The following is a 13,966-nucleotide window of genomic DNA, read 5'->3' on the forward strand; positions in this document are numbered from 1 at the left end:
AATCCAATACTTCAATTCCCAGAGAAGTGCCCTAACCATAAAACTATAGGCTATTTTCGGGGTTACTCTGCTGCCCATCCTGCTCTGGAGTTGGATTGCTTTCAAGAATGCGTGAGTTATGGGCCAGAAGGTTGGTATGCAAGAGGGAGCCTGCCTTGGTAGATATTTTGTGTTGCACAGTAATTGGATACAAAAAAGAAATAAAGCTAAGGGCAGACACAGTGATCCTGGGTCTTCCCCTCCTAGCTGAGTGCCCTGACCTCCCTGGATTACAGAGCTGGATCTTGGCATTCTTGCCTCCTTGGCCAAGGATTTTTTACACTCGTGGGTACCTGATAGCACAGCGCCAGCATGACGGGTTTGATGAGTTTATGAACTCATAGTTGATACAGATTTCCTTATCTCAAAGAGATAAAAACTTAGCATGTGAAATGTAAATGTAGCTAGGCCTTTGGTGTCTAGTCTAAGGTTAAGTTATTTTCTGCTCCAGCTCACGTGCTGGAAAAAAGGGGTGGGGGGAACTGGCCGCAGCTGGCAACGATGCTTGAAGAAGCTGAAAACTGTCACATGAGAGCTTCCACCGTCTCTGCCCTGGGAGGAAACCCCCCTGTGCAGTGCGAATCGTGGGCCCAGGCTGGCATCTGTGCAGATTTTAGAGGCGTTGGCCTCTTGAGGCAGTTCTCACTTGCCTGGTCTCAGCCACACGCTGTTCAATTCTGTGACATCGAAATAGGACAGAACTGCCCTGCTCCTGCCAGAAGCCAGACTCTTCTCTAGTAAGTTTTGTGTTTCTTCACATCCTGCTCTGTCTGCAGACAGACAGGATTCACCATGTTGCTTTGCATTCAGACTGAGTTTACCAAAACATTCTGTTTCTCTGGGAATACTGACATTTCTCTTCTCTTTGCATGTGAGCACTGAAAATATATGTGGTCCTTGGCTTGTTGCTGGCACCAGGTGACCTTGTTTGCACCCTTACTTGCTTGAATAGGGAGTTTGTGTGCCAGGGCTTAGAAAAGGGTGATTTGCAGGCTAGTAAGGGGCAACACTGTGATTAGAAATTCCGCAATCTGCCAGAATGCACATTTGACCTGCCAGTGTAACATATATTATTATTCTATTATGTAAACATTTTAAGGCACAAGTTTGATATGGATTAATGACAGAAATAAGTGGTATGTCCCTACCTGTCTGTAGAATTACTTGCTAACATGTACTGCAGTGTTTGGTTTATAACCTTACAATAGTGGCTTTGATTAATAATGCTTTATTAGTTACAAACACAGACTTACTGAATAAATCCTACTTACTCTGTTGAATGGCTCTCCATGCCTACATAAAACTATTTCAGTAATTAGAAAGCTACTATAATATTTCTCTATATTGTAGACGTCGAGTTGTTAGCTCTCTGTCAGCTTTCCTGAATTCCTACATAGGATTTCTACTTGACCCCATCCTTGACACGCAAGGGAAACGGTTTCAACTTGCATTTTGTGCTGAGAAAGGGCAGGTGTTTTCCAAAGACAGGGTTTTCCAAAGAAAAGAGGAAAGGGTGGGGGAAAGAGCGCATCTCTCCTTCTGATGTGCCCCTGGACCTGTACTGTCCTCTTCTCTCCAGTCTCATTTCTCTGATCCTGGAGGGGGAGATACCCCTGCTGAAAAGGATCAAACTCCCTCCTTGAAGGACAATGGAGTTATCACAGTTGCTCTGTGGGCTTGTGTTTCAAGAGAAGAACAGCAGAGTATGCCTGAGGAGTGTTGGCATAAGGCATCTTGTGCCGAGCTCACCTCTGTCTTTTCCTAGAAGATGTAGGCTTGTAACTCCTGGAGTTTTTCCTCCCCTTTCTATATAAAACACAAAGCAGTGGGGATCGATTGTTTTATCTACTACTGAAATGCAGCCATCAGTGCAGAATAACATGAGAACAGTTTGAAAGGAAGCGTGGAACGCTATATTCAACTGAAACTAATTACCTGATTAGGTTTTGGCCTGGTTGTATGGGTTGACATCCAATGGTCTTGGCGACAATATCTTCGAGCAAAGCCAAGTCAAGTCTTGCTTCATTTAAAGACTCTGGACAAAACTTTTGGACTTGTTTGCTGAATGCTAAGCAGCGTGAAAATAGGCCACTGATTTAAAGTACCCGTGGGTACTGGGTGTCAGTGGGCAGTTGGCATGGTTGCAGAAGAATGAGCTTATTTGGGTTTTTGAAATACTGTTTTCCATTTAAACGTGGTCCTGTTTCAAGCACATGGCCTGGTGAAATTTAGCTGTGCATCAGAACATCCTCCATTCACAGCTATAGGATTAGCACTTTCCTTCAGCACTCTGTCCTGGTTTTGCCTGGGATAGAGTTAACTTTCTTCCTCGTAGCTGGTATGATGCTGTGTTTTGGCTTTAGTATGAGAATAATATTGATAACACAGGGATGTTTTGGTTGTTGCGACGTAGTACTTACACTGTCAAGGACTTTTTAGATGCTGACTAAGAAGGCTGGAGATGCACAAGAAGCTGAGAGGGGCAACAGCCAGGACAGCCAACCCCAACTGGCCAAAGGGCTATTCCATACTGTATGACGTCATGCTCAGTATATAAACTGGAGGAAAGCTGGCAGGGGGGTCCACTGCTCAGGGACTGGATGAGCATCGGTCGGTGGGTGGTGAGCAATTGCATCATGCATCACCCACTTCGTATATTATTATTTTTATTATTATTATTAGTAGTAGTACTAGTTTGTTTCAATTATTAAACTGCTCTTATCTCAACCTGTGAGGGTTTTTCACTTTTACTCTTCCAATTTTCTCCCCCATCCCACTGGTGGGGGCAGTGAGTGAGCGACTGTGTGGGGGCTTAGTTGCCGGCTGGGGATAAACCACAACAACTTCAAACCTTAGAAATTTAGCCAAAGAAGTCTGACACTGAGATCTCACAAACTTAAACAATCACCTAAAGGGGTGTTTTTCACCTAGTCTGCTACAGTAGTTCCTTCTTTTTATCTCCATTGGGGTTAAATACGTTAGGTCTGCTTTGTTAGGTGAGAAGTATTTGTTATTGCTGTGGTCATCTTCTCTTGCACCTTTGCTGCAAACACTTTTTTGATCTGTTAGTGTCTTTTTGTTTGGAAAATGGCATGATTTCATATTAGGAGTACCCATGCAACATCTCAAGAGTCTATAGTGTTGGGCATATCTGTATTTACCAGTGTGATGGTAATTTTTTGTCTTGGCATCACTCTAAAGGAAAAAAAAAATCATTACTTGGAAGGATTTGAAGCTTTACTGGGAAGAGAGGGATGAGTCTTTCATTTGTACGCTATTATAAAAGTACAGTCCATTAAGAACAAAGGCAAGCAGAGCACTTTTAGAAAGACTTGAAGTGGCCTTGCCTCTGAACGGGAAGCTTTTGAGCTGCACTCACCTCTGGCACCCTAGAAACTCTCTGTTCTGACTTCCCAGGGAGAACAACGTGAAATGAACTGTCAAATGAGTTGTGGCAGTTCACTGGTGAGCATTGGCCTTATGAGGAAACTTAGTATGTATATTCTGATGTCCTGCACATCGAGACACATTACTAAAATGAATTGGACAAGTGGTTGATGAAAATCCAAGAGCTGGTAAGAGATGCTCCACAGAACAAGAAATCCTAATAGACAACCATAGGAAAAAATATTTTTGCCAACTGGCTGACTATTTTAACTTCCTGGCTTATGCTCTACACTATTCCTTAACATCTAAGATAAATATTGAATTCTCTCCTGTTTACAAACTTTCTTAAACCATTTGCCTAAGAGGTGTTGCCGTATGAAGTCCACAAATTGTGTTTAACTGCAAGAACAAATGCATCAATTTTTCAGCCTCCCACAAAGACAACAAATGCAGGCCTGTAAGTGCCATAAAAGCCCCAAGAAACTTCAGAAGCAATTCAAAATAATAAAAATACACTTTTGGATACCTCTCACTACTTTTGTGTGGAACAAGGCTAAGCAGGGACTCGGGGGCTGGAGAGGCAGATGGGAGTTCACCTTGTGTAACTTGATATTCCCTTCCCCTTGCTCCCACCATCCCCAAGTCAGCTGTCAGTGGCGGCAGGAGTCTCCTGAGCCTTTGCTAGCCAGGATTTTGCCCAGCTGTTTGGCCCAGGATTTCATAGAAGAGGAGGAAACCTTTCTGGCTGAAGCTTCTGTAAAAATCACTGCTTCAGCAATCAAAGCAGCAGTGTCCCTATGGGGGGAAAAAAAGAGTAGGTGGGGAGCGTGAGGGGACAGGGAGGAGCAATGTGACTTTGAAGGGCCTGGCCTCTTCATGGTAAATAATCACCCTAGAGTAGAGCTAATCTCCTAGGAAAAGTGGTGGGATTACAAAGGCAGTAAACTCTCTGCTTCTCCTAAAAGCATGCATAGAGTTCAACTCCATTACAACTCTGTGGTTTGCAAATGTATCTCTCCTAACAGCTACTTGTGTTGCCATTGCAGGATGATTTGGAAATTTGCCTTGTCCATTTTTCTGATGGCAGCGCTCGTTCGAGTAACAGACACCAGGAAAAACCGTCCTGCAGGCGCCATTCCCTCCCCTTACAAAGACAGCAGCAGCAACCACTCTGAGCGGAGGCAGCAGCTGAATAAGGAGGTGCTGGCCTCCAGCCAGGAGGCCCTCGTGGTCACAGAAAGGAAGTACCTCAAGAGCGACTGGTGCAAGACACAGCCCCTGCGGCAGACTGTCAGTGAGGAGGGCTGCATAAGCCGCACCATCATCAACCGCTTCTGCTATGGGCAGTGCAACTCCTTCTACATACCACGGCACGTGAAAAAGGAGGAGGAGTCCTTCCAGTCCTGTGCTTTCTGCAAGCCACACAAGGTCACCTCTTCGACGGTGCAGCTGGAGTGCCCTGAGCTGGACCCACCTTTCCGACTCAAGAAAATTCAGAAGGTCAAGCAGTGCCGGTGCATGTCTGTGAATCTGAACAACTCGGGCAAACTGTGAGAGCAGGCGTGTAGCTGCTGCTTGGTGTTGCCCCCATGCAGCCTTTCCTCTCCCACTGAGCAGACTGTCCATTTTGTTGGTTTGTTTCTTCTTTTCCTGTTTTTTTTTTTGTGTTTTGTTTTCTTTCAGGAGGCATCTCTCCAGCAAGGAAAGGCTCCTTGTCGCTTGCCTACTGGAATAATGCTTTTTAATGGGCTGTGTTAGGCACTTCACCATAAAGTTTCATTGTATTTCCAATATCATCTGGAAGTTGAATCTTCTGGAGTGGAGCAGGCTCCCAGAAGTTGGGATTGATCATCTAAATGACCAGTTGGCTGAATCCAGCATTAAATGTTTCCACTGTGTGGAGTAAAGCCCTCTGCCCTACACTCCAATCCCCTCCACAAGACGAGAACGCCTTCCCCATGCTTTAGTCCGGAGCTTGCCACTCCCACTTGGAAGTGCTGGGGCGCTGCCCAGGACTGTGGGATGCAGACGAGGGAGAGTAACGAGGAGTAACGTGTGAAGAGCAAGTGAGACCCTCCAAGGAGGCTCATCTCCTTAAGACAGATTTAATTGTGCAATGACAAACGGTGCTGGGCTCGTTGTCTGAAAGGCAGATCAGGAGCAAGGGGGAGAGGGTGAGGCGCTGGGTCAGCCACCGTGACCATGGAGCAGATTGAGCGTGGGTTCCGATGCTGTTGTGGTTAGAGTATATCAAACACGTGGTCTCTGCAGCAGCATTTATTTTGTAACCTAGCTATAGTAAACAGCTGTTTAAAGTATTATACACCTAGCCATGTATATTTTTCTTGTGGCAGAATATGCCAGAGATTAAAATATGTTGAGTAAGAGACTTGGTTGCTAGGTCAGCTGCCTGTCTTAAAATGGACATGGTTTAACTAGGCTTTCAGTAGGTTTTTGTGTGTTAGATATGTGTGTGTTTCTTACTCCAAAAAGGACAGCATCCATTTATGACCTTATATTTATGCCTGCTCTGACCAGGGAAGGTGGGAGGGGGCAGTGGGAGAGGAGCTGAGAACACTTAAGGGAACAATGTTTCCCTTAAGGTATAAAAGCACTGTTGCACAAAGGACAAAATTTGGTCGTTGCTGGCCTGAATACAAAAGCTGCATCAGTGTCATCAGGTTGGGGGAGCAGTGGCTCTCCTGTGATTGGAAACCGTGTTAACGTGTTAGTGTTAAAGGACAAACCTGTCAGTCAGTGCAGCTGTAGGAGCAGGGAGTGAGTACGTTGTAATTGCTACAGTACCGGTGGTCCACTCAGTTTTTGAGTCCTACATAATCAGTGTTGGTGAGCACTCGCAATTCATTTTAAATCATACTATGTTGTTATTCAGTTGATGGATTTTAGCATGCCCTGTATATCCCGTTCGTTACTGTTCTGATCTGTATTAGTCCCAGCTGCATTAAAAGCCCATGTCTCAAAACAAACCAGCCCCTTCCCCCAAACCAAAGCCCATGCATGCTCGATTGTCTGATGCTTACGAATTAAAAATGACACGCCGCCTCCCTGATGCATGTTTCACAGTTCAGCATCTGCCACAAGCAAAGCTGGCTTGCTGTGGGAGCCCTTTCCTGCCTGCCTCTTCACGTGCAGCTACTTCAAGGGGTTAACGTGCTTAGCACCCTTGTCAGCCAGGGGTTCAGTGCCACAGGTCTCTATTATGTGAGACGGGCTGCTCTAAGAGGTTTTCAGGACTGAGCTCCATGAGAGCTCACCAAGCGGTTTAGGGGGATTGGCACGGGCAGGATGAGGTTGGTCAGGTCTGTTTGTTAGCCCTGTTACATGAACAGGCCACGGCTTTTTGGCTGCGATCTTTCATTATGGCAGAAGTGCTGCAGGAGACTCCTGCAGGGATTGCTTCAGAGGCTGTTGCTGCTGCACTGCCAGTGTCATGCTGGCTACCGAAGGGGCACTGTCCAGCCCAGGCCTGAGAGTGTTGCTGGGGGTGGAGGGGGTGCATGGCAATAGCTATGGTCTGCTAAGACTCCAGTCTCAGTCTCCACTTGAAAGAAATGAACTGAAAGTCAGGCATTTTGGACTCAAGAGAGAAAAGCACCCTAGTAAGTTTGGTTAAGAAAAATGTGCAAGGATCTTTATCTTTAAGATATGCCCTGCCTGGGTTTTTCCACCAGTTTGCAATATGAATATGCTGCAGCTTAAAGCTCCTTCTAGGAGCTGTGTTTATGTAAAAACTGAGTTGAGCTTGTAATGGTTAAAACTGTATTTAATTCTTGTTTTATAAATGAAAACAAAAAAAATGAAGAAATGCTTTAAGTATAATGTAATTATTTGATAGGTCTACTATTAAATTATAGATTAAATAATAAATCTACTCTAGGGTTATATGGCATCCAGGTGTACGGGCTTTGCTTCAACACCTTGTATCCAACTGCTCTCTAATCAGTATATTCTCCGGCTTCCTTTTGACCCTACCAGGTACAGGTAAATGATGGCTCACCCTGACAGCTTGGGAAAACCTAGCTAATTCTTCTCTTGTCCCCCACCCCCACCAAAATAGATTCTGGAATTGATTCTGCATGCACAAATTCTGGTGGGTTTTTTTTTGGTTAACTGGCAAGATGACAACCAAAGCTCCACCACTGGCTGAACTGCTGGCACCATTTGCGGTAAGAGAAGTAACTATTACCCTGCCCCAAGTGGTTTTGCTTAAAGTAAAGCTGGAACCTTATGTAACAGGCACCAAACTACTCATTGGCGGGGAGTGGGGTGGGGCGGGAGCCAGGAAAGAAGTATATCTTAAGATATAGCTGAGCTTTAATGGTTGCTATCAGCTGTTGAATGAGTACACTGTATGTCTTTCCAACGGTAAGGTAGTGTTTTGGTTTTCTTTCTTTTTTTTTTCTTTCCAACCTAGAAAAAAGATAGTTGAAAAATAATCTTGAAGGAAGACTTCAGTGAGGAAAGGGAGTTCTTACACTGAGGAATGAGCCTCCCTGTGACCAGAAGAGGTGCCTGTCATGGGTCTTGAAAAGCACCAGGAGCACCTAGACCACAACTAGCACAGGAGGGCTATGTCCTTTATGGCACTAGAACTGACACCTGCAGGAACCCTTTGCTCACTTCCCTTCCCCATCTCCTGCACAAATCCTCTCATGGTTCAACAATTTAATGGGTTTGGGGACCTTTTATTTTAGTAGCTGTTGGTTTTGAGAATTACTGTTTTGCTGTTCTTTAGCTACCTCAGAACTCGCAAGTGCCACTGTCAGTCAACTCCGAAGGTGCTCCAGCAGCCATCGCCTCCAACACCCCTCTCTCAGTTCCACACGTCTCTTAGCCGCTCTCCTGCTTTGCAGGCAGCTTCATTTCCCAGCACCCACTTGAACCTCTATGTGTGGTGGTACAGCTTAAACTCCAGCTCCAAGCTCGCCCAGCCTATTGCAGCCCAGCTGCTGAGCCACCCTAGGAGAGGCATACGCTGCAATCCAAAAAAATTCCCCCTTGTGGAAGCAATCCAAGAGCAAGGCCAGTCTCTTGGGGTAGACAAAAAAAGCTTTGGTTCAGGTAGATCCAGTATTTCTTGAAGTAGAGTGGTGGTGTGGGCCAGGGGAAGGAGTGGGACAGTAAATGTTAAGCTCTATCACCATGGAACTTCCACATTGGCAGGGCCTCAATTCAGTGTCCAAGAGCTTAAATATGGGCTGTAGCTGGGAATAAATGAGAAAACAAACAGTGCTGACTCAATGGGGAACCTTTATCTTTAGAAAGACACCACCTTTTTGAGGCAATGGACTTATCCTTGGATGCCTTTGCAGGTAGGTTGGATGAATGTCAGGTACAGCACAGGTACAGACAGATATGTCATAAGCAAGAAAATGGCTTGGAAAACCTGTCCTGTAGTGTGAATCCCATTTGATCGATGGGATGCAGACCCAAATGGGGCAGGGCATGGTTTTCTGTTTCCTCCCTTTGCTGACCTGTTCACACTATCTTCTGAAAAACTCATCTCTCTCTGTTTTCACTTATTCTGTCCATAGCAGTTTGTAACTTCAGTAACTATATAATGGACTTGGCACAAACTCGACTTTGCTTATTAATCTAGAGTATGCAACAAAATAATTGCGATGCAAAGTCTTGCTCTATCTTCTCTTGATGAAATTAATAACTACTTCCAACTTTTTAAGCTGATCACTGAAAAATTGGGCAAGAAAAAACATCAGTCTGTGGAAGATGTCACTAATTGTATTCCCACTGCCGCTCTTGGTTAATACTTAACTAAATTTTGGAAGTGCTTTGGGATGATGAAAGGTGCTACAAAAAAAGTTAAGCACTGCTGTGCCATAATGCATGACAAAGTACCATGCTTCTGAAAGGCTTAAATTTGCAAGCAAAACAACATGAATCTTCTTAGCTCCTCATAAAAAACAGATTGCTATTCTCAGTAAGTCAGTCACATCTGCTGCTCAGGTATGGACGTTCTTCTTCAGCTGCTGCATTTCTTTAAGTAACGGTGTTAGTGATCAACAAAGACTCACTCAGAATTTTCTCCATGAGAACTCTTGTAGGATGGACTACAGTCAACTCAAAATGTAGCATGCTTGATGTTGCAGTAAATGGGGCAGGGGAGAGGGAAGCAATTGGGTGTTCGACCTCTTTAAACACAAAAAAACAAACAAAAGAACATCAGTCTAAAATTCTGTAAAAAGCTGAGCATGCCACTGAAAAAAAAAGAGCAGTGGTGAAACTTATGCTGGGAATCCACTCAGGGTGTGCTGTGCATTGACTTTGGTTCTGCACATAGTGGTCTACTTTGTATGGAAGTTTGAAAACAGGCTGGAGAAAAGCTATATGTAAGAGAGACATGTTGAACCAAATAGGTTGGGCCTGAGTAAAATGAAAGAGGAAAATCTACGTAGCAGCTTGTAGGTTAAGATCATGACATGGTACCACCAGCTGCAGTCAGCCCTTGACACAGTTCTTCAGAGACAGAGGTTTGTAAGTAACTTTTAGCATCCATGCTGCAGATCCAGTGAAAAGGGTAGTATGTGTGCAACAGTCCGACCAGGTTGCTGGACAACACTTTAATGATGTAAGACATATATATGTATATATAAAAGAAATTATAATATGCCAATAATACTTTTTAATGCATGGGTTTGCTCTAATAGCAATTCCTTGAGACTGTTACATAGGCAGCATTAGTAGCAACAGGTTAAAAACCCTAGGCAAATTCACTACTGGAAGGCATGCACAAGCCAGAGAAGTGAGCAATGCATAGTCTGATTGGGTAAAGGACTCTGAAGCGCCTCACTACCACCACCTGGGGAAAAGGTAATATATCCATGTAACGGGAATTACTGTCACTGTGCTTCCAAAAGGCAAGGAAAGAGAAGCCCCGTTTCCACCGATCCCTTCACAAAGGTTTTTCCTTGATCACAAGAGCCTAAAGGGGATGTGGTGCTTCAGGAGCAAACAGTTGCTAGCACACTACAGCACAGCCTGACAGTGAAATGAGGAGGCAGTCATTTCGCTATTATTATTTTTATTTTCATATAAATTAACATTCTAAAAAAATTGAAATAGAAACACTAAATACAGTATTGCACATAGTGATCTTTGTTAGATGGTCTATTATTTCATTTACTAGAGTAATATACATACTGTAGGTACTGAAGGGAACAAGAAAGCTACAAATGAAAACATGCTACTGTATCCTTCACTTAGGAGCAAAGTTAAGAGGAAAATACTATTGTTTACATAAATACAAACATGGATTTGAATCAGTGCCATTAAAATAGCTTTATTTTTTTAAAGTTTTTTTTCCATAAGTTAGTTGTAACAGCAAATAATCTCTTCTTTTCACTTCCCCAAATAGCAATGTTACTCCCATAAACACAAAATTTTAGAACTCCATTCTTTGTAATTTATATCCCTGCCAGAAATTATTACAAGTACAGATTTTCACATAGGTTTGTCAGCAACAGGAGACTTGCTTTTCACATAGTGAAAAAAACTTATTTTCTAGTGCTTGGTATATGTGAAGAATAACAGATTCCTGAGGTCCTATTTCGCACTACCTTTTAGGACACCCTGTAGGGTATATTAGCCTCTGGACAGCTAGGAATGTCTCTTGATGTGCTAGATTAGACAGGGAATAACCCAACCCAGCAGGTTAGAGCTCATTCGCCTTACCCCAGTGTCTTTCAGGCTCCAAGGCTGTAAGCATGTACGTCCAATTCAGTTGCACACACAGCCTGCTTTCAGGAAAAGTGCGCTTTGAAAGAAAAATGTTATCAATCAGGCTTGGGGCTCTTAAATTAGGGCTGGAGGAAGGGGTTATCAGTTGAGCAGGTCAAAACTGATATAGTAAATTCTGGATTGCAAATAGGAATTAAGCATGTGGTCTAAAATGGAAGCCCTAAGTCACACATTTCAATCATTAACCTCCTAGTCAGGGACACAGAGAGCCTGGAGTAAAAGTCTGCAGTTCTGTTAAGTGTGAAACTGATGTCAATTAGCTGGTAGTCTACATTCTGTCACTAGAACTGGCTACTGTTTTCCATAAATGCCAATCCCCATGTGCATCTTCTAATGGCTCTCTAAAGGAGTTTTAAATTAACTGTAAAGCTAATTCCAAAAGGGAAGTCATGTACATGTGGCCAAAAGCCTGTCTGACTTAACTGATCAGCAGTTAAAACTATACTATACCTCCTAAAGTTCATGGAAAAGTATTAGCTGCTTTATATATTAACAAACTATAATAGCCAAATCTCTCTCATACTCTCTATCATACTTCTGTGCTTTTCGGTATTTTTCTGCTTTTCACTTACTCTTTTTTTTCTTTTTCTATTTTTTTTTTTTTTTTAAATGCTGGATTTCTGACCCCCATACTACCTGGCATTCACTATCTGGCAAAAGATGAAGTAAAAGTATGCTGCCTTATCGATTTTAAAGATAGTTACAGTAAACATCTTGTTCCACAAATATTTAGTCATGGAGGGCAACCAAACAAGTTGGGAAAGCATTGATTATATTGTATAAACAGCACTTAACGATTCAAAATACAAACTACAAATGCCAACATGAAACGGATACAAACAATTCACTAGGAGTAACATAATCTAAGTGCAGTGCTATGAAGTGTTTGTATTAGACAGATGTTGCCAGTAGGAATGGAAATGTTTTACTGTATCAAGTAGCATTCTTATGAAGTTCAACTTAATGCAATTTTCAGCATGTTCAGAACTGATGCAGATGCCACTTTTTATGCATGCTGACTTGGCCTATTTGTAATATACCATACACTTTACAAAATATCATTTTTGAGTGGCAAAGGAGATACAGAGCACAGGGAAGGTGTTTCAAGTCCATACCTAGTCTATTGCTGGGCACTCCATTACAGTGACTACATTCATGAATGAATGTACAATAACACATTAATTGGTGGAAAACTCTAGAGAACAAAAATCAAATTCAAAAAGGTCAAGAAAGCAAATGATCAGGATGATGTAGTTTCCTTGCCCCTCACTCCCCACCCGTGTTGAGTTTTGGTAACCAGGTAACAATGGCTTTTGCTTTTCTTCTCTCAGATTTTCATACTTATCTTTGCTTTCTGAAAAATAAAATAAATTTAAAAAGCAGAAAATTGAGTATACATAACCCACCTCACACAAATATGAAAAGCACAGAAAGCTAATGTTCAATTATACTTACTGGACAATTGAATTCACAAATAAATTTCCTTTGAAGCTAGAACTGAAGTAGACTGCAGCTACACACTGCTTGTGAAATACTTTTATTTACTTTCTTTTTCACTCTATCAAATTGTCAGTAACAGTGAAAGTGCAAATAAAAATGATAGTGATACAGGTGTAATTAATCCTATGGTTATTTCTTATACAAAAAATTTCTCTCAATGTCTTTACATACAGCAAGATATAGGAGAGATGAAGAAATCCAAATCAATGTTAGTTTGGGGTTTGGGTTTTATTTGAAATAATATCTTGATCTGGTTTCAAATTAAATTGATAAAATAAAATCTAGATTCTCATTCCTAATCAAGCTGTAACTCTGTTTGCATTTAATGTGGTGCTAATCACAGCCAACTCTCCCTAAATATTCAGAATAAGAAACAATAAATGCAATATTATTTCTTCGTGTTGCAGATTATGTTTGTTAGAATAAACCAAACTACCACCTGCTTCATTTGAAGGATGTGTCACAGTAACATAGCCATGACTACAAAGCACAAAAGAATTAAATCATGCCTGGGTGTGGGAGGCGGGCAGGGACATGGACACATGAAAATATCACAGAATCACAGAATCGCAAGGGTTGGAAGGGACCCGCCAAAGCAGGTTCTCCTAGAGCATGTTACACAGGACTTCGTCCAGGCGGGCTTTGAATATCTCCAGAGGAGGAGACTCCACAACCCCCCTGGGCAGCCTGTTCCAGTGCTCTGTCACCCTCAAAGTAAAGAAGTTCTTCCTCATATTCAACTGAAACCTTTTATGTTTCAGTTTGTACCCATTGCTCCTTGTCCTGTCGCTGGGCACCACTGAGAAGAGTCTGGCTCCGTCCTCATGACATCCACCCTTAAGATATTTGTATGTGTTGATGAGGTCCCCTCTCCGTCTTCTCTTCTTCAGGCTGAACAAACCCAACTCTCTCAGCCTTTCCTCATAGGGGAGATGCTCCAGTCCCTTTATCATCCTAGTTGCTCTCCTCTGGACCCTTTCTAGGAGTTCCTCATCTTTCTTGAACTGGGGAGCCCAGAACTGGACTCAGTACTCCAGGTGGGGTCTCACTAGGGCAGAGTAGAAGGGGAGGATAACCTCCCTCTGTTATATGTATTTTTTGTTATAATATTTTACAAATATAATTGATGGCCAGTTGCTACAGGTATAATTTTAAGGTGAGATTCCAGATTAATTTTTCACTAGAGGAATATTCATTTTCTGTAAAATCAGTCGTGATCCTAGCAATGCTTGGGCAATCATAGTGGGAAAGTTTCACTGAATTA

At 42.7% G+C, this 13,966-nt stretch overlaps 2 protein-coding genes across 2 annotated transcripts in view; one reads left to right on the forward strand and one right to left on the reverse strand.

Annotated features, from left to right (window-relative positions):
• The first annotated feature begins 4,473 nt into the window (after positions 1-4,473).
• On the forward strand, positions 4,474-4,980 carry GREM2 (gremlin 2, DAN family BMP antagonist). The gene has a single exon (XM_009644706.1). It carries the CDS (start codon positions 4,474-4,476, stop codon positions 4,978-4,980), a length of 507 nt encoding a protein of 168 aa, XP_009643001.1.
• Positions 4,981-12,529: 7,549 nt separating this feature from the next.
• Positions 12,530-13,966, reverse strand: part of FMN2 (formin 2) — a 160,227-nt gene continuing 158,790 nt past the window's right edge. Inside the window, exon 18 of the mRNA XM_035900268.1 lies at positions 12,530-12,556. Coding sequence (XP_035756161.1) covers positions 12,530-12,556 — 27 coding nt within the window. The remainder of the gene's footprint in view (positions 12,557-13,966) is intronic.

Source organism: Egretta garzetta, unplaced genomic scaffold (genome assembly GCF_000687185.1).
Source record: "Egretta garzetta isolate BGI_Z169 unplaced genomic scaffold, ASM68718v1 scaffold248, whole genome shotgun sequence".
In the NCBI taxonomy this organism is placed as follows: Eukaryota; Metazoa; Chordata; class Aves; order Pelecaniformes; family Ardeidae; genus Egretta; species Egretta garzetta.